General features: G+C 35.8%; 1 protein-coding gene across 1 annotated transcript in view; it reads right to left on the reverse strand.

Annotated features, from left to right (window-relative positions):
* Positions 1–1,362: 1,362 nt before the first annotated feature.
* Positions 1,363–21,186, reverse strand: part of LOC110674334 (cylicin-2-like) — a 51,526-nt gene continuing 31,702 nt past the window's right edge. The window contains exon 3 of the mRNA XM_021838628.1: positions 1,363–1,422. Coding sequence (XP_021694320.1) covers positions 1,363–1,422 — 60 coding nt within the window. The remainder of the gene's footprint in view (positions 1,423–21,186) is intronic.

Here is a 21,186-nt window from a genome sequence, read left to right on the forward strand (position 1 = left end):
GGGTTTCGAGAGCGATTTGTTCATCTATTATTACCCGCTTCCCGGTTGTTGGGCTGGGAGCAAACTTCGATGCACAATGGTATCATTTGTTCTACGAAGCGGTCATAAATGGTATCATACAAAATTTGATGAACAATACTACCGCAAATTGTCAAATAAATTATGTTTTGAATATTTACAACAGTCACGAGATTTTTTCGGTTCCCAAATTCTGCCATATAATGTTCATGGCAGGATCGCGGCTGTGTTGAAATTGCCTTCTTCTCACGCATTCAAGACGAATAAGGAATTGAAGATCATCATCTATAATCACGGAGTCAAATTTAACTTCACATGTTGATATCAGAATGTCCCTTGCCCTAACAATGGGATTTGTTAAAGTTTCGAAAGAATTGTTCAAACATCAACATTGCTATCGATGTATGTTTCATATGTATTCCAGTAAGCTCTTAGATAATCGAAAGCGAAGCTGAAGACCAAATCAATAGTAAAAGGGTTTCTAGAAGAAAAAAAAACAAGAAAAATCAGGGTATTGAATTGAGTATTGAGCACTCTTCATATAAAATTTTGCCGTCGGAATTGCTTTGCGAATTATTGGATGAGCGACGTTTTACATTGAAGTCGCCAATTACAAAAAAATGAATTATTGCGAGCCAATTTCCGCAAGTCCTTTTTTCAAGAAGCTTAACTTGCTGTCCAGTTCATCGAAAAGGCAATCAGGCAGTCATAAATGAATATTTATCAAGCTTTGTTTCAACAGAAATACCAAAAGTTTCCAAAACTTCGGTTTCAAATGACGATAAAGGTTACTGTTTCATACGTCCATGAATGATGACAGCAGCTCCACCACGTGCTGTATTCAGGCGGTCATTTTGATAAACAAAAAATGGATCTCTTTTGAGTTTACATCTAGGTTTCTATATAAGTTGCAGTAATAAGTGCTATATGTATGGTATATTCTTAAAATTTATGTTTTCACATGCTTGAGATCATAATTGACTTATAACAGGGTGAGTGAAAGAAAATCAAGCCAATTTTTATCTCGGTTTTGGCCTAAGGTTAGCACCATGGTGTCGAGCAATAAAAAAGAAGGTTATGTGCGGAAGCTATTGAAGCTGGACAATCTCCGCTCGGCTCGGCTGGGTCCCCATCGATTGGGTCATGCACGTGCGGAGGTGGAAACTGGGTGATTGGGTGGGGATGGGTGATTTTTTTTTGTTATGGTCAGTATCCGTTCAAAATGGGGGTATTGAAGAACGAGAGGTTCCTCCGGTTGCAGCGGAACTATCGGGTAGATGACGACAGGGCTTCGCCAGCGGCAAGATAGAAAGTGGAGTGTGAATAATTGTACTCGTTGAAAGACTAACTACTGTTGTTGTTGGCTTTGCTGACGGTTCTTTCTTTTCGATACGATGGCAATCGCTGTGGAGTGAAAGAATGGAAGGAGCTTTCGAAAGTCCATTATTGATGGGATATTCACTCGATATTTTTGGAACTGTTCCCAGCAAAAGACAAATCACTTGAAGACCAAATTGCATTTCTGAAAAATTCTTGACTTCACACTGGATGGCATTTGAGTTGTCTAAAGTAATCATCTCAGGAACAGCGTTTCTCACATCAGGTTGAAATTTTTGATACAACACTGAGAACCTTCCATGGAAAGTTGAGGTAAACAGTAATACTTAATCAATTATCATTCTAAACATAATAAGCATAGATGACCGTACAATTCGTAGTTGCTACTCCGTGATTGACCAGAATAATCGAAGTTGCACAAGGAACCAACAGAAGTAGCTTGGGAGTAGCTTTCTATCTTCAATGTACACTTTCGAGAACTCCAAACACAAACAAAAGTCAATAACGGCGCCGGCTACGTCCCTACGGTCATCGGGGAAGGGAAGAAATGTTAGTGTGACATCCATTGTTACTAGAGACCGAGATCGCCTCTGCATCTCCATGGTTGTCATGGGAAGGAGTTTTGTTAGTGGGAAGGGATCATAGCTACATGATCAGGATTCACCTTGCTAAGTGATGTGATTTATGCAACCTCAGTTTAAAAAATCACCTATCAGTACTCTAAAGACAACGTGCATAAACAGTACGTCAACACTCCCAGCGTCGAACCTTCCAAAGGATATTTTCTATTATAATAAAAATTAGGTAAAACGAAAGGTATGGGTTTTTTTATGTTAGTGTACAAGAGAATATGTCGACGCTTACAGCGATGATCCGTTCATATTTTGTTAATCAATTCATTTAAGTAACATTCCCATCGTTGTCATGATTAAAATACGTTTCATATTTCCTTGCACCTATAGTGCCTATAGTGGTGCATCAGTACTCATAGTAGAGGGTCCATAAGAAATCAATGGTTTGCGCAACTGAAGGAATAATTCTTAAAACATACCTTCACTAAAGGAACAGTGTTCCTATTATTGGTGCAAGGCTTTTTGCAGGGAAAATAAATGTTTTAGCAGTTTTCCTTAAAGTGCAAATGGTACATTTGCCCTATCATGAACATGAAATGATCTCACCAGTTGGAAGTCCATCCACGATCGAAAACAAATATCTTTTTGCTTTAGAACAACGCGGACCGGACACGATTGATTCCGTCGCTCACCCCACAGGAGCATGCAACGGAATCAAAATACCACAAACTACTGATGCGATTCCACTTTCGTAGAAAAAAATACTCCGAGAACGCACAAAATCAAATACGACAGTGAACGAAAATCAAAAATAAAACACAGCGGTACTGCGCCGGAAACGAACACGAGCTTGGGCCTTCGTAACACAAACAAAATTCAAAAATATATTACAAAAAAATCAAAGAAATGATTTCTAGCAACGTGAATTTTTTTTTTCGAAACAAACAGATGAATCTACCCAGTTATTTTCCTTTACAAAAATTAGTAATGAGTCGTAATTTATCACTGTGGCAGCATCATCTGTAACGCATACTTGAAACATTTCATATTATAATCCTACACGCAAACAAATTTTCTTGTATAATCTACCGAATCCATGGTAGAATTAAGCACTGCACCAACGATTTTCAACCGACTACAAAAATCTGTTAAGTTTACTATAATCTGGTGAAAATCACTGTGCAGTGCAGTAAATTTGACTATTTCTATAGTAGCATCTACTACAAAGCATTGTATTTCAATCCGTGACACCCACCGTACAACACAGTGTGGTTAAAAGTATGATGCTAAACTTCTCAAATCTAGAATGTTTCTAGTCATAAATACTACAATTCTGGTTAAATTAACAGAAGATTTTTTTTTGTGTAGTGATGTTGACTATGTTTTGGTAGAGTTAACAGATTAATGTACAGGGTGATTACTAATTCCTGTCAGTAAAGTAAATGTTCGTAGATAAACGATGTATGTATGAATTTTAATTTCCAGTGTTCATCCTGTTTTGCACATCTATAAAGTTTGTTTTGACAAAGTAAAGATTAAATCTTTTTTCATTTACCTTGGTTTTTAGTCATATGTGTTGTTTTAAAGGCATTGCACCTGGCACGCACGTTTTCCACAGATATGTATTTTTGACTAAACTTCGCTGAAAAAATTGCCTGATTGAACATGCTGTTTACCACAATTTAGACAATTTAGACTTACTAGGGATTAGAATAAGACTGATTATGGAAAATTTTAGCGAAAAAAATATGTATTTTTTGGTTAAAATATATGCTTTTGAATAACGTGCGTGTTAACTGTAATGCTTCTGAAACAATGCTTGTGACTGGAAATTGAGGTAAAAATATTAATTTGTTATCTATGCATAGCAAAGACAAATGTTATAGATGTCCTAAACTGGATATGCACTGGTAATTAAAATTCATTTAACCATTTTTTTCTATGATTACTTATTTTACTGACAGGATATAGTAATCACCCTGTAGTTGGTTGAAAATCGTTGGTGCAGTTCTTAATTCTACCATGGATTCAGTACTTTCTACAATAAAATTCATTTCAGTGTAGGGTAAAGGATCTAATTTTCGACCCAGTGCTTATTTTCGACCCATTGATAGAACAAACATTATTTAAACTACTATTTAAAATTTTAAAACATTTATAAATCAATGGAACATGCCATTACTGTTATACCTGTCATGATCCAACAAAAATTGCATTTATATAACTAAGTTTTGATTGTAAATTGAATGATCTGATTTTTCGGTGTCTGAATCAGTCCTTTTTTCTTCCATTGATGAAAAATCGACAAATTTGAAAAAGGCTCAAATCAGTATGAAATCTGATCAAAGTGATGCCCAATAGATAAAGTCAGATGAAAAGAGATCAAATTAAGGTATATTGTATTGAATTAAGTGCATCTATAAGCGGAAATAAATTTTATTACGCGTTTGAAATTGTTCGAAAATTGAAACACCAGGTTTCAATTTTCGACCGGTCGAAAAAGCATGCCATGATTTCAGCAGGTGATGTGTTTTAGTTTTCGACCCTTCATCAAAAGTAAACATCGTTCATAACGGTTGTGCCTCTTTTTTAGAAATAAATTGCTTGCTTCAACGGCTCTTAACCAAAATGGTGAGAAATATACTGATCCCGGTTCAATTTCATCAATAGTATATGGATTAACATATTACAGCGCCCAGAACAGTACAGGCAAGTCAACGCAGATACCGACATCCAACAAGCAGCATCAAAGATAGTCAACAAGAACTCGGTTATGGAATTCCGAAATTTCATGTATTCAATTTAAAATTTGCAGTCCGTTTTTCGTCCTGGACAGGCCACAATGGAGGAGAAGACTGAATTTGATTCACACATTCCGCAGGCAGCGACGGAGATGGCCAGTGAAACGTGACTCAATATCGTAGTATGTTAAAGGATTCCTTGATACTGCTGAAAGGCCTAACTATTTTTTAAAGAAACATCCTCGAGGTGAATTGGTAGATCAAGATGGATGGAGCGGAGGAGAGAATCCAAAATAAAGAAACAAGAACACAGTGAAGCAAAACGAATCAAGCAAAATTTGAAAAAAAAAAAAGTAAAAGCCTAAGAAACCAGTCTAAGTCAAGTGCTAGAAATAGAATTTCAGTTTTTTATTTAAACTACTAAATAATAAAATGAAATAAATGTTTTAAACAAAATGGTGTTACATGATTAAATGCAAATATCCTATTGCTGTACTACATCCTATCGCAACAATAGAATGTCATGTAGTTTGTTCCACTTAAAATCGTTTCAGTAGTAGAAAAATCGATTATTGTCCATGAATGTTGGTTTTCCTTTGTCATACAGGTTGCTATGAATCATGATATCGTAGGCCACAATTTAATCACACAATACCACAAAACAAAATATTCGATTTATTTATAATTATTTAAAAAAGAAGAAAATAATCGAAGAATATTCAATAACAAATTAATAATTTTCGCACATATATTAATGTTTAAAACTTCCCACATTGCCTTTACAAGTGCTCTCAAAAAGAGAAAAAGTAAATTCATTCCCTTCAGATAAGCACAAACTTGATAAAAATTTCTTAAAACAGTATTTTCCTCAGGCAACATACCGATTATATTGTTTCAATTTGGTACAGGTCGAAAATTAGCACATGCATGGGTCAAAAAATAAAACAATGGGTCGAAAAATAGCACAATATGATAAAGTCATTTATCCCTAAAAATTACAAAAAAACAATGAAATATCACCTGATAGAAGTTATATATGAATATATATTAGGTTTTTTTATTCGATTGTCAAATTTGAATATTAGTTTATGATTTTGTGCAGGATTTTTAGAAGTTTTCCACTCCTATGCTGGTTTCATGGGTCGAAATATAGTGCTTTTACCCTAGCGCTTTTTGTTCAACCGTTATGCATGCACTACATGGCATCACTACCGTTATCCATGTTATAACACTGCATTACAATTCCCCAAATATTGTGATCTCCTATCAGAAAATTCCAACTTCACGGCGGTCACTTGTCTATTACAAAATATTTGCAAGATACTTAGCTTTGGAGCTCATGCCGATCTCGTCAATGTCGCTGTCATCATCCATCACATTATAACACAACCTTATTCGCTTCTGGTGCATTGGTGATACGATCATCATATGAGCAATCTCCTCAGTTGCATCCAGTAGCACACTACGACAAACATAACACCGCACACACAGAAAAAAATCCGTTCTCGTATCCGTGAACAGCAGACGTGAACTCGTCAACAACAAAAATACACCGTGAACTAGATCATGTTTATGTGACCATTTGTGGTAGTTCATGGTGTATTTTTGACAGTTCACGTTTTCCAGAATTCTTTTTTGAGCGTGCACGCAACAACATGAAATGAAATCATTTTTTTCGGCCGCAAATCCCGAACTTCCAAAATCACACCCTTGGCTGAATAAACCACTCAACGCACTAATTCTTCCATTCACCATGAAAATGTCCATCTTTAGCAGCAATATCACACTAACAACCGGAATATATTCGTACAAAAAACACCAATTTTTCAATAAATTGTTTGAAACGAAATACAACCACGACTGCAGCATAGCAGTGCTGCCAACTCTCCCCTAATATTTAATCAATTATCATTCTCACTATTAACCTTCATCGGGATAATTGTCAGTTAGCTCTCTGTTGCAGACTTTTATTTAAATGTCTCCAATTATCAATCAGCTCAGAATATTTACCTTAACATTGCAATAAACAATACATTTTCATCGAAATTAGATTTTTTTGGAATGTTATTTTGATACAAATTTAAAAGAATTTAAAAAAACATATATGTTACACATTTAGTATGAGGTCACTGAGTCGGATTCAAGTCACACAAGTCTGACGACCGGCTTAAAAGTCAGTAAATTTTGTGATTCAGTTCGGTGAATCATAGAGCAAACCACATTAAACGCCTGATGGCAATTTCCTTAAAAACTGGCAACGTACTCACAAAAAAAAAAACAGTTTTTATTGACTCTGATTATGAACTTCTTATATCGATACTTACCTGAAATACTTATATTGCAAATCTCATTTCTTTGAAATTAATAATTTTATAATTTGAAAATGAGCCTGCTTAAAGAAAAAACAAATACAGTTGAAATTTCTTGTTGTAGAAATCATTCTTCCCAAAGATGTGTTACAAAATTACTTTCTCTTGAGTGTGTCTTTCAAACGTTAACAGTAGCTGTTCTCAGTTGCTCCCATTCTAGATCTTTCGTCCCCTTTCTAGCTTTATTGCCCCCATATTTGTTTTACAAAGTATTCCCCCTCGGCGCTGAAAATCACCTCATGGAACCCTCTTTGGTTTCAAAATTTAGCCACTTTGGAAATCACTGATCTAGAGCAACCCATATGCTGTTCAAATTTGTGATTGCCAGGACAACTCTGTATGTAGAAAATTTTATTCGTGTTGCGATGTCTTACATGTAACCTTTACCATTTATCATCAACTATCAGAAGATGCTATCTTTTCACAAAACATGCCATCCTCACCATTCCATGTTTATGAACCAAAACTGTCGTTGACTTCCTGTGTGCCAACATTGCCAACAAACTGGTTCATCTAGGTTCGCTTCAGATAAGGCGATCCGTTAGCTATCGCAGACTTCCTTCTCCAATCGGGTACCACTGCGACGACCACACGAAAGCGATGACAGCCAACTCTGCCCGACTTTGTGCTCAGATCTGCAAGCTTTATTTCAAACTTTGCGTTAAAGAGCATTGCAGCCATAGCAACATTTTCACCTAATCGGACGAATGGTGGTTCACAACATATAGGGTAACGTGATTCAAAGTGGTCTTCTGTCCTCGGGTTTTTGAGAATTGGGAACTTTTGGCAGTGATACAACTAATGATTTTTTCCATCCAGATTGGAACTCTACTCTGCTAAGGGATTTGTTAATGAGCACGAGAAACTCATGTTTGATTGCTTCGAATGCATCAAATTATACTGATGTACTGACGTTATTGATTCCACCACATTTTTTTTCAGATATGGTACTGTGTTTCTCATTATCAATTGTTACATATCGATTGGTTTGAAAGTAGAATTTGGATTTAGACTGACGTTTCCAGTATCACTTGATCCACACTCTAGAATACTGTCGTGAATCTTTTTGACACTATCAATAAAGTATTAATTTTATTTATCAGCTTTTGCTTTGTCACCGCCTTTAGCTGGGTTAATTAACTTTTTCAAAGATTTCCATAACTTTTTAGAGTCACTTTGACTTGCTCTTAGCTCCTGTTGTATAGCCGTCTTCTCAGCATCACGAATTGCATTGATATAATTATTTCTTTTTCTCTGGTATTCTTTCCAATCTTCTTGACTACGCGATGATCTAAATTCAAAATGAGCTTCGTCCTTACACAATTTCATCCCATGTAGTGAACTCGTGTACCACGGTGCTGTCTCAGTAACAGTAATCTTTTTCAGCTCTACCATATTATTTACAGTAACTTCTAACGCTTCAGCCAACATGTTTGCAGACTCGTCAACACTACTACATTGATGAAAATCTCTCAATTTCCAACGGAGCTCGGATTGCAAACGTACCTTAGAATATTTTTTCCAACTTCTGATTTTAGTTCTAGTAGGTGTCGATTTGTCAGCTACACTACTCACTAAAACACTTATTGTTGCATGGTCAGATATTTTGTCTGCCGATTATTCCGTCACTTGTAGCTTAGTAATTACCAAACAAAAGGTCAATCACAGACAAACAGACGTCACACTCTCATCGATGTCCATCGACCACCTTTTTAACGGTCGATTTGAATAAATTGTAGGTGGCCAACACACCACCCGCAGCGCTCGCGGCGTTTTTGTTCGTGTTTGACGTTTACACACTACCGCCACCTGTTGGCCGATCGGCCAAACACACCGATTTTAGCATTGGGCGTATATGTTCTCGCGACTATGATTTTCATCGAAATTTGTTCTAAGTGTTACGTCTGTTTGTCTGTGGGTCAATCATTGTACTACTTCTATGGTTTACTCTTGTAGAAAAACTTATAAACTGATGCAGTGATAATGAGTTTAAGTTCTCTTCTATCATATTTTCTAACCCAGGGTTTCTCAACCGGTGGTCCGCGGACCCCTAGGGGGCCGTGACGAGCTCTCAGGGGGTCCGTAAAGCCATTGAGAATAAGTGTCGGTTTTCTTGATAAAAGGATCTGTTCGTAATATATTAGGCACCGTCCACAAGTTACGTAACTCTCTAGGGGAGAGAAGGAGTAGGCTCAAGCGTTATGGCTCATACAAAAAATTGAAATTTTTCATACAAAAAGCGTTACGGAAGAAGATTATAAATTTCCAATTTTAGCATTACGTAATAAATGTACGCTGTCTTATTACCCAGTTGTAAATTTGGCGTCTTTCAAATATTTTTAAACCTTAACCTTTTTTGTTTCCTTCAATTGTGATAATACTGGGAAATTACCTTCAATGTCATTCAGTCGGCTTACATAGCAAGCCAGAAATCATTACTTAATGCTGATCCGTTCCAGTTCAATTCAGTGTGGACTTGAAAATAGTTTAAATCTTGGCGGATTTTGCCAGCTTCCTGGCAAGATCCTCCAAAAATTTCTCAGAACTTTGTTGGTTATTGGAAGTAGTGAATAAAGCAATTTTTTAACAGCTTTTACAAAAACCATTCGCGGAAGTCTTGTGAATTTTTCATTAAGTTTTCAAGTAAAATTTTCGATCGATTTTTGTCACAGTGATCTTCGGTAGATTTCTGCGAAGATTCCTTACGGATAGATATCCGCTTGCTTTCAAAGATTTCCTGGCGAAACTTTTGACAAATTCTCCCCACTGCAGAATATAGCAGAGCATAGAAGCCCATTAGCGAGTCTCTTAATATATTCAATGCAGATTATCCAGAGCTGACGATCTCTGATGAAATCTTCAATAGAGTCCTAAAATTTTGATAGAAACTTATTTTTATTTAATAACACGGTAGAGCGTGTTCTTGTTACAATTTTTGCAAATAACAGCTATATCATATTTATTCTTTAATGTTTTGAAAAAATGGGTTCAAATTTGAACCTTGACACTTTTGATCATGTTTGACGTTCACTTAGTCGACAAAAACTCCACAGGGGCTCAAGTTTTTAACACTGGGGTTGTTTCTATTATTGGGGTACTAAAATTAAAACAGGGCTCTATATTTTTCTTGACAGGGTGTCGACTACCTGGAAAAATCTGGAAAGTCAGGGAATGTCAGGGAATTTCACTAAAGGTCAGGGAAAAATATTCAATACTACAACATCAAACAAGTTAATTGAGAAGATGCTTATATGCATATAAGAGTGAGCTATACTTTACTATCTATACTTGTTCTTAGAATCCAAAATTTTCTTAAATGAAAAGCATCAACAGTGCTCTCTGAACAATTTCTTCAAAGTTGGTGTAGCTTGCTTTATTAATATTTAGTTCTAAATTTTGATAGATCAAATCATTGTCTTCTCTTCAAAATCTTAAGGAAATTCATCAAATCATGAAGATGAAAACCATATTTTAAAATCTCAAGAGCATTCACATTTTTATCATGTCGTTTCTGGAAACAATAAAGATAATACCGCAAAGTGCTCTAATATTGATATTTGTCCATTTTTCTATCTATTTCAATTTCAATTTTCCAGGATTTTATGGAAATATCGTGAATTCTAAGCGTTACTTAAGGATTTTATTCAGGAGCTTACCTACAGATATGTCCAGTTTGTTTTTTGTTCTGAGAATATACAGAAAGTTCGCCAAAAAATATAAAGATCATTATCTAAGATATCTTTGTGAATCCATAAAATCCATGGAAGCAGAACTTTCAGGAAATTAATTTGAAGGAATCTGCTCGATAATCCTTTGATTTGTGAGATTACTTGGAAGGTTAGTCGGACATCTTCCCGTAGTTGGGCTAGACCGAGCTTGAAGTCGGTCGAATAAAAAGGTAAATTTAAATTATTTTTGAATTGTTTGTAATAACAATATGTGTTATTTACGTTCTCGTATCGCGTTCTGTGAGTGTACATGAAGTTTTTACGTTAGCACAAACCCCCGAAAAAAGTACTTGGAAGATACTCATTGAATACTCATTCTTAGCGTAGTCAAGTCGAGGATTGTTGGAGGCACGACACATTAAAATGAACTTCTGAAAACTTAATATTAGCGCGTTATTCAATTCCAGAATTCATTCCGTTAAAATATTTAGATAAATTTCTGGGGAGAACGGTTGCTTGAATTTAAAAAAAATCACATCAGAATCATGGTGAAGAATTTTAAGAAAAAATGAATACATTTTGGAAAAAGTGTCTTTGTGATCCCTAAACATGTTTTTGAAGTATTTCTGTAATATTCCTATGGATTCTAAATTAATTTCTAGGAAAAAAAAAAATCATGACTGAAATAAATTCTTTAATATTTTTTAGAGATTCCTGTAGGTGAATTCCGGTGAACAATTTCTTCAAAGAGAAGAAACTTTTTTCCATTATTCACCAGAAAGAAGATTTTCATTCTTTCAAAGAAAATACGCGCCGGAATTCGCCTACTAGAGGTGTAATTATAAAATTCTTAAGCTAGTTAAAAATCTTTGGACTAGTTTATAGAAGAAAAGCGTAAGAGTTCTTAAAACATAATTTTCGATATTGAAGTCATTGGATAAAACATTTGAGGAGGTTCTGAGAGAAATATTGAAGGAGTTCCTGGAGAAACAAGTATTGGAGGAATATTCGGAAAATACATTTAAGATTTTGAATTGGAATTTCTGATAATTTTTTGTTGAATTCCTTGATGAATTTTTCAAAGAAAGTTCTTTGATAATGGCTGTAATTTCACCTGAAATTCAGGAATAATGTTCTTCCAATAAAAAAAGCATGGTAATGGTCTTAATAGAGTGACGTCTTATGTATGAAAAATGGTATGATCTGCTTGCGGAAAGTGTCCAAAATTGTCCTTTATGCCTGAAACTTGTGAAATTATGTCTAAGGTAGTTCAATATCCAAATACATCGTTTTCTACAATTTTAAAAGTTACTTTTGCGCTTGAAGATTTCAATATGATCAGTAGATGATTCAGAATTTACTTAGCTTCTACTCAGCTTTTACCGCTTTATTAATACGAATCCATGTTGGCCTGTAAATTTTCTGGAAAACGACTGGAAAGTCAGGGAATTTTATTTTCAAAATTAAGTCGACACCCTGGTTGAGAAGCTAGTGGGATTTGGAATTTGAAGAATGTATATTATTCTTTGCACTTTTGTTTCACGTCGGCAGGATATTTTGAAAGCTATTGAGCTCATATTTGGGCTAAAATGCGTTATTTTGAAGAAGCATTTCAATTGCAAAATTTCAGCCTAGGAAAATTGACCATCTTAATCTTTGTTGTCCCAAGTATTTCTTTACTCTATTCTAAAACCGGACATAAATGCGATGTACTGCAGAGTTTCAGACCTTTGGATGGAGAAAAATCCACAATGTTAAAGTGAATGAATTTAGGGCTCCCAAAGGGTTTATCCTACTTGCCCTGCATTATTTTTTTGTTGGACTTTGACAACATTGTTCCTTGTCATACTTTTGAAAATATACTAGTAGTCAGAAATCTACATTCCTAGCAATTATTAGTAAACTCCTCCAAAGGAAAATAGCAGAATTTTTGCATTTGATTGAGGGTCCGCGAGACGTTTATAAAACTTCAAAGGGGGTCGCAGCACCGAAAAGGTTGAGAACCACTGTTCTAACCAGTTGATGTTGAAGTCATCAATGACTGTGATTCATCCATTATGTTCAAGTACCCTGGGCAACCATTCCTCTTCAAGGTACATGAGAAACGTTGCATCATTAGCATTAAGTGAATGATATAAACCACCATACATACCTTTCATAACTCCAACAGATACATAAATGATCAAAAACCAATTTCCACTACACGATTCATTAGAATGCACAATCCATTTAATATTATTTTTTTACATAAAATGTCACTCCACCAGTATGGCTCGAATTAGACAAGCAATTGGTCTTATCATATCCCTTTATATCGAACAAATTCACATTATGTTTATCTGTCAAGTGAGTCTCAGTAATGACACAAATATTTGGATTATATTGTCGTATTATCAATCTTATTTCTTCAATGTGAATACCAATAGCACAATTTGCATACAAAATATCACTTTTTGTTTGCTATGCTTCAAAACCTATCTTTTCTTTCTTTTTATCTTTCATTCTTCGATACACTGAACATTCCTCACTCCAGACAGCATGATCCACACAGATACCCTGCCTGCCTGATTTCAACATTCTGATACAGTTAGCACATTTATACTCTACAGAATCATATTGTTGAATTGAATGAGAACCAGCACATCGGGGACATGTTATCCCTCTAGCACTATAATCAGCTCCTTTATGATTGAATGCACAACACTTATGACACCTAAGCACATCAATGTCATCGACAACACGACAACGATCTCATTCACAGATAAATTTTCCGCGCTCCATAAGTTTACCATATGTATGAGCATCAACTTCGATAATAGCATTGAACAGCTCATTGACTGAATAAATTTCCAACACTTTTAGGTGCTTCACATTATTCAATATTTCGTTATGATCCAAGAGAGATCTCTTAAGTTCATCTTTATTAGGCTCTTCAGCTATACCTAGTAATTTTATCTATATGAAACCATACCCTCGTTTACGATTCCACTTTTGGGCGTATTTTCTACATTTCTCCCAGTGTTTTCTGACCCAGTTTTATTTTTATTTGAGCGCAAATTGTATCGCGGTGTATCACTCAATGAGATTTCACCACTCACATTCGTTGATGTACACAATTTATTAAGTTCTTCTTTGAACAATGCTCAGACTTTTCTGTCAAAGTTCGTTTGGATCCCGCCGGGGACTGCGACAAGGTGATGGACTTTCGTGCCTGTTGTTCAATATTGCGCTAGAAGATGTTATGCGGAGAGCCGGGCTCAACAGCCGGGGGACGATTTGTACGAGATCCAGTCAATTTGTTTGCTTCGCGGATGATATGGACATTGTCGGCCGAACATTTGAAAGGTGGCAGACCTGTCACTAGCCTGCGACACGGTTATATGAAAAATTTAGATTCTCCCTTCAGTCCACTTTTTGGATTGCTTTCTGGTCCCATAACAACTGTGCAATATTTCAACTTGATTGTTGAAACTATATTTTAGCGCCAGCACTTCAAAGTTTGTACGGGATTTACTATGGGAAAACTTATTTTTGCAAGGAAAAATCGCCAGAGGTCTCCCATTGTCCTCTATAGAAATCCTGAACACAGGTCTCAAAAGTTTTTTTTTCTGATGAACAAAATTGAGCGTGGGGCAGAATCGAAGATGGAGAGATGCGGCCACAAACCGAGTATTGTGGCGTGAAATTGTTAATTCAATGTTATCTGTTAAGATGTTAACTAAATAAATGAAAATGAATCATCATATATTGGAAAATTTGAAACAGTTCGTTGAACCGCAAAACTTTGATTCAGCCTATCCCAATGTTCTTGTAAACTAATTCCAAGTGACCAGAAAGCCGTGTAATGTGCTAAAATGTTGATTTATGGCTAATGTTATAAAAAAGCTGTTAAATATCTTTGTATAAGCCATATGAAATGAATTTGATCAGATGTATGACTTATTCTTCAAGTTTCTTTCGGAACTAGACTATTTCGCTGTGAAAATGAGTTTACCCTGGCATTATGAGCCATCTTCCCCTCAAGATAGAAGCAAAACATTGACTTCCAGTGTGAGTGCTGGCGACGGTAGACGGCGGTGGAGGAAAGCCAGCCAGCATCCCAAACGGTACGTCATTGCAGTCTGCGGGAAACCACGCTTCCATACTCCCATTTAGGTACACAGTTTGTTTACCGGATGATGTGTGAAAACCGCATTTCTGGCTGCTTTTGCTGCACAGCTGTTGCTTCCATGAGTAGGGTAGAGTGCGGTAAAATTTCGAGTGTGGCAAAAGTTTTCAAAATTTCTAACTCAATTCATACAAATGCTATAAAAGTCATGGTGGTTCAAATGCTATTCAAGTAAGACTTCCACTCCAAATATTAAAGAAATTGATAAAAATATGAGAAAGTTAAGACTCCTAGCTGAAATTTCACGTTTTTCTTTGGCTTTGCGTTGAATTCCTTTTGCTGAGTTCATTACCATTAACCTTGTTTTGAATATTTTTTTATAAAACTAAAAATATTTTTTATAGAACTAAAAATAGGTAAATATTTTCACACAAGATAGCTCAGCAAAATTGTAGCAAATATGTTGAAGGTTCCTTAGGCCTTGCTTAGCCGAGTGGTTAGAGCTACAAAGCAAAGCCATGCTTAAGGTGTCTGGGATCGATTCCCGGTCGGTTCAGGATCTTTTCGTAATGGAAATTTCCTTGACTTCCCTGGGCATAGAGTGTAATCGTACCTGTCACACGATATACGAATGCGAAAATGGCAACTTTAGCAAATAAAGCTCTCAGTTAAAAACTGTGGAAGTGCTCTTAGAAAACTACGCTGAGTAGCTGGCTCTGTCCCAGTGGAGAAGTTTATGCCAAGAAGAAGAAAAATGTTGAAGGTTCAATGGGTGGTACTTTTTTCCAACTTTTGTAGTTTTTTTTTGTAAATATTGATTTTTCCACTAAGGTCGAACTTTAGCCCCACCTTACTCTACATACTGGCGCTGGCTGCTGCAGCCCGCAACAAAACACGGCTCGGAGAGCACAAACCAAAGCGGGAAAACGGCAAGAAATTAGTTTTGTTTGGTGCGTATAATTAAAATGGGTAAACTTTGCGCCGTGGCGCGCATTCCCAGGGATGGGTCCATCTTACTGTTTGGAAATTACGGCGACCGTTTTCCGCAAATTTTCCCGCGAAAGCATTTAAAAAGCTCCATCAACATTTCGCCGCGCTAGTTGGTAACTGTTTGCTGCTGCGAACTCCAAAGGCAATTGGCATTCGTTCCCTTTGGGGCGAAATTCCATCTGGTTGCACGCTAGCGCCCCGAAGGCAGTATAGTCGATGATGGGTGGAATTCCAGTTTCCTACATTGGCCATAAATGTGGAACAATCAAAGTTTTCACCTTGTTGGGCGCGCGTTTGTCACTCACGCAGAGCGTTGAACACTGTGAGAAACGGGAAGGTTGAAGCAATCTACATGCATTGTCTGTTACAAAATTGTTCGAATTGAGAGAAATTCTATTGCCTATTTTATTGATATTCATTTTGATCGAAGTTTATGATACTTCAGTTAAATTTATTAATCATATTTTTTATAATTGAACAACAGACCACTTATTGTTGAATCAGCCCTGTCGTCCTGCTTAGTCGCGCTTAGTCGACGACTAAGAAGCTTTGCTCAGATTTTTTTTAGAATTTTTCACCCGAAAACATAAAAAATAATGTGCGAAATCAACAACAATCTAACGCCCCACAAGATATCAATCAAAATTTCCAACAAGGGCATATTACCGCCCTGTAGAAAATCAATCGAAATTTACGAGCTGTTTCAACGCCCTAAAGTAATTTCACCACATCGATTGAAAATTCCAGGCTTTATCAACGCCCTAGAGTACTTTGACCTTATTCCACATAGATCAAAATCGAAAACTCCAAGTAGTATCAACGCCCTGGAGTAATTTGTCCCATATAGATCCGTAGCATTTTAACGCCCTGTATGACATCAATTAACAATTCAAGCTTTAACAACACCTTGGATTAACTTGACCTCATCTTATGTAGACCAAGTGCATTTTTACGCCCCACATTACGCCCTGGAGTAATTTGGACTCATGCCATGTAAATCAGTTGCATCTTAACGCCCTGAGGGACAAATGCCAAGATGTATAAATGCCCTTGACTAATTTGAGCTTGTCTTACGTAGATCAGGTGCACCTCAATGCCCTGCATCGATTGAAAACTCTAATCTGTACTGACGCCCTAGAGTAATTTGAAATGGTCTTATATAGATCTGCTGCATCTTACGACCCTGTAGGACATTATTTGAAAATTTCAAGCTGCATAAACGCCCTGGATTAATTTGACTTCATCCCAAGTGCATCTTTACACCCTGCAGGACATCAATCGAATATTCCATGTTTCAAAAACGCCCTGGAGTGATTTGACCTTGTTCCATGTAAATAAGTTACATTTTAACGCCCTGTGGGACAAATTTCAAAATGTATAAACGCCCTTCACTAATTTCACCTTGTCTTACGTAGATCAGGTGCGCCTCAATGCACCTGTATTGATTGAAAATTTCAATCTGTATTGATGCCCTGTAGTAATTTGACCTTCTCTCACGTAGATATTAGATAAGGTGCATATTAACGCCCTGTAGGACATCAATTGAAAATTACAGCATGGAATCATCATCGTCCTGGGGTAATTTGGACTCGTGTCATGTAAATCAACTTTATGTTAACGCCCTGTTCGATATCTACAGCGGGGATTCGATGGTTGGAACATGACTGCCTTCTATCTAGCGAATTCGACCCGTTAGTTGGAATGACTGACAGCTGATGAAAATGCTCCTGACTAACGTATCTGGAGAGCAAATCGTAACGAAATGCACATATACATACACATTTGTTCTATATATGGAGACTTTAATGGGACGGTACTCAGACGTCAAAGTCAGTTTGACATCTTCTCTTGACATTCAAGTGCTTTTTTGTTGGATTTTTTTTCCAACCAGCGAACATCCAACCATCGAGTCATTCCATGTAGCGGACCCCCAACGAGCGAATCCTTACTGTATTTTCTTTGTCTTTTGACCTTGTTTTTACCTTGTGCAACTTAATGCTCTGTTTCCATTGAAAATTCCTAGCTGTATCAACGCCCTGGAGTAATTTGGCCTTCTTTCATATTGATCTTTGCAAGATCGGTAGCATATTTACACCCTGTTGAAAATCAATTGAAATTTCTTAGCAGTATTAACGCCCTGGAGTTATTTGACTGGAGTGACTGACTTATCCTATGAAGATCAGGTACATTTCAACGCCCTGTATGTCATTCCTAGCTCTATCAATATCCTGCAGTAATTTAACCTTAGTCCACATAAATGAATTGAATCGTAACGCACTGCAAAAATTAATCATTTTTTTTAATCTGTATCAACGCCCTGAAGTGATTATACCTTGTTTCACGTAGATAAGCTGCAACTTAACGCCAATTATCAATTAAATTTTGATTGCTTTATGACGGGGGTGACCCATTTCGCATAAAGACGTTTCGCATAAGGATATTTCGCATACGGACGTTTGACATAATGGACAATGTAGTTCCATACAAGAAAAGGTAGCATTGTGAAGAAGGCATATAATTTTCATTATGTCAAACGTCCTTATGCGAATTGTCCTTATGCGAAACGTCTTTATGCGAAATGTCCCACCCCTCTTTATGACCTTAACTAATGTATATCGAGTGAAGAGTAGTATTTGGTTCTTTCCGTTTTATATATTGTTTATAATATCTATATTTTGTCTTTACTATTTATCAAACGATTGTGCTACTTTTCCTTTAATGTCGTTTCCCTAACCCTTTTCCTCGAATGTCATTTTTCCGAATGATTTGTCTTTTCGAGAAGTGAGCAGTTCATGAAGGTGCAAGAATAGTTCTCATTGTTAGGGTGCATACCAGATGACTGGTCCGTTCACTACCCTGAAATGTGGGAAGTTGTGAAACGGGATGAGGATGTGATAACAGACATTCAAGAGAGATCCTTCGATAAAAGCACGTGATCATTAAGAAGCCCAAGACCACCCTCGAAGTTTGATGAAATATGGTATACTTTAAAGCTGAAAAAAACTTCAATTTATATGTTCTTATGTTGACCAATAATTTTCATGTGATAGTGATAAATTTCATAACCACCACCATGAGAATTTTTTTGTTTTTAAATTTGATGAAATAAGTTTGAAAACCATCTGTAATTAATACTTCGCAATTCCAAGATTCACTAATATATCTAACGTAAAACTACAAAAGATAAAACCATTGCGAAATACATTGAAATCCAGAGAAATTTTTGACTTCTTTCCATATTGTTATCACCTCAACAGCGATATTTTATTTGTAATTTAAGCCATATATTTGGCTGAAAACCGAACACCTCTTCTTTATGTAAAAAAAAAATAGTTCAAACGTTCTAGATGTTTTGCTTTTGGAAAGTTCAAGAAAATCTTAGTAAAATTATTTGATTCATTTTTTTAAAAGAAAAAAATATCATATATTTCTCTAAGTATGCTTCATATATTACTTTACGTACAAACAAAATCAAACATTCGAAACTTCGAATCTTAGGTATTAATTTATTTATGTTTAACTTCAAAACTTTTCTTCGCATTCTAGTCAAGTCTACATTTTTTTCTGATCGGACATGACTAAGAATACGCATAATATTTCGTTAAGAAATGTTCCGAGTTATGGTTGAGTAATAATCGCTGAAACGCAGTTACCATCGGCATATATAATTAGAATTACAGTTTGCGTCGTATTTTGCTTGAATTTTATAAAACAAGAGGAGAAGCATTTTAGTTGGCTTAAATTGATGTACCATAGCTTGACAGTTGGCAAAAAGCTCAGTTATTGATAAACTCAGTATTTCTTCTCATATTTTCTTCTCATATATTCCCAGAAACACAAACAATCTTTGGGGCATCGCACGGAGGAAAGCTGTAGTGTAATTTAAAATAATTTCGACGAGCATTTTGAATTTGGTCCCGTCTTGAATTTTATCAGAAAAACGTGATTCACCGTTATCGCTTCGTTTTGAATTCTGAGATCAGCATCAAAAAGTATAGAAAAACTGTACAATAATATTTACCGAATGAACGATTTTCTTATTAAATGACAACATAATAATTTGTACAATGCCATTTTGTTCTTAGTCAATTTATCAAACAAAAAGAAATGCAATATCAAGTAATAAAACAATTATACAATTCAGTTGTATTGTCAAAATTATGCTTTTGACTTTTGAAGAGCTTTATACCGGCAGTATAAATTACCAGAAAAATAAATTGTCGTTACTCGAAAACTGTTTAATCAATTTGCTTAAATTTTTCACAATTTTGTTTTAAAAGTGGAATGCAGTAACAATATATTGTTTTAAAAGCGAAATATTGAACATGAGGATTCTTTTTAATTTGAGGGAGACTTAAAAACGGGTCTATGTGGTTTTTAGATTGACACTAGATGATTCCTTTTACACTGAGTGATAGGTTCTACGAGACTGAGTTTATTTCATGGATTGAGATTTCTATTTCAAGGGCCCATCGTAATATTATTAGTTGTATGATTCTAGGAAATAGTCACATAGCATATACCGTAATCCGGGGTAACATTGATCATTTTTTTGAATATATCTTAAATATTTGGTTTGAAGATGCAAATGTTGCAAATTTTATATTTTTAAAAAAAGTACTGGCCCCTATAGCTCGTGACTATATACTTTATTTTGTTTTTTGAACAATTTAAGAATGTTTAAAAAAATGTTTTAGGCGATTTTTTTATTTAGCTGGTATGAGGTAACATTGATCACTTATGTAAACAACGTTCGGTAATATTAAAAATGTCGTTACTTACTTAAATCATGGCCCCTGAAGCAAAATATGAAGGCCAAACGCTTACAAGTCATTTACTTTTTGAGTTATTTTAAAATTAAAAACATCTCGAACCACGGAATACGCCTAAAGGTAGGCAATTTTCTAAGGGAAATTTACATTCTTAACAGTAATTCGGTAATGTTGCCTGATTCAACATACTTGTGAAAGTTTTGACAACTGAATCCGTTTCAGCGATGCCGTTTTTAGGAAGAACCGCATTTTCCTTGATCATATCGTTTACAGAACTTATGTGAGACATGAATGTTTGTTAGTGTCATCCTCAACCATTAAAATCATTGTTTCAAAAAGTTGCCAAATTTACGTATAAGGTAAACGGAATTTTCGCAAAAATCATCACTTTCATTTGCTCATGAATATAAGAAAGGGAAGCAACATTCATGGTTTAGAAATGTTCCATCAATAAATGATAATGCGAACTTTTTACGAGATGAGTCATTCCGATCAATGTTACCCCGCTGATCAATGATACCCCGGATTACGGTACCATAAAATGGGGTGTTGAGGGATGAAAAAAAAAATCCACCTAAAATTCGAGCAACTTCTAGTATGCCAATAATTG

The sequence above is a fragment of the Aedes aegypti genome, chromosome 1 (genome assembly GCF_002204515.2).
Source record: "Aedes aegypti strain LVP_AGWG chromosome 1, AaegL5.0 Primary Assembly, whole genome shotgun sequence".
In the NCBI taxonomy this organism is placed as follows: domain Eukaryota; kingdom Metazoa; phylum Arthropoda; class Insecta; order Diptera; family Culicidae; genus Aedes; species Aedes aegypti.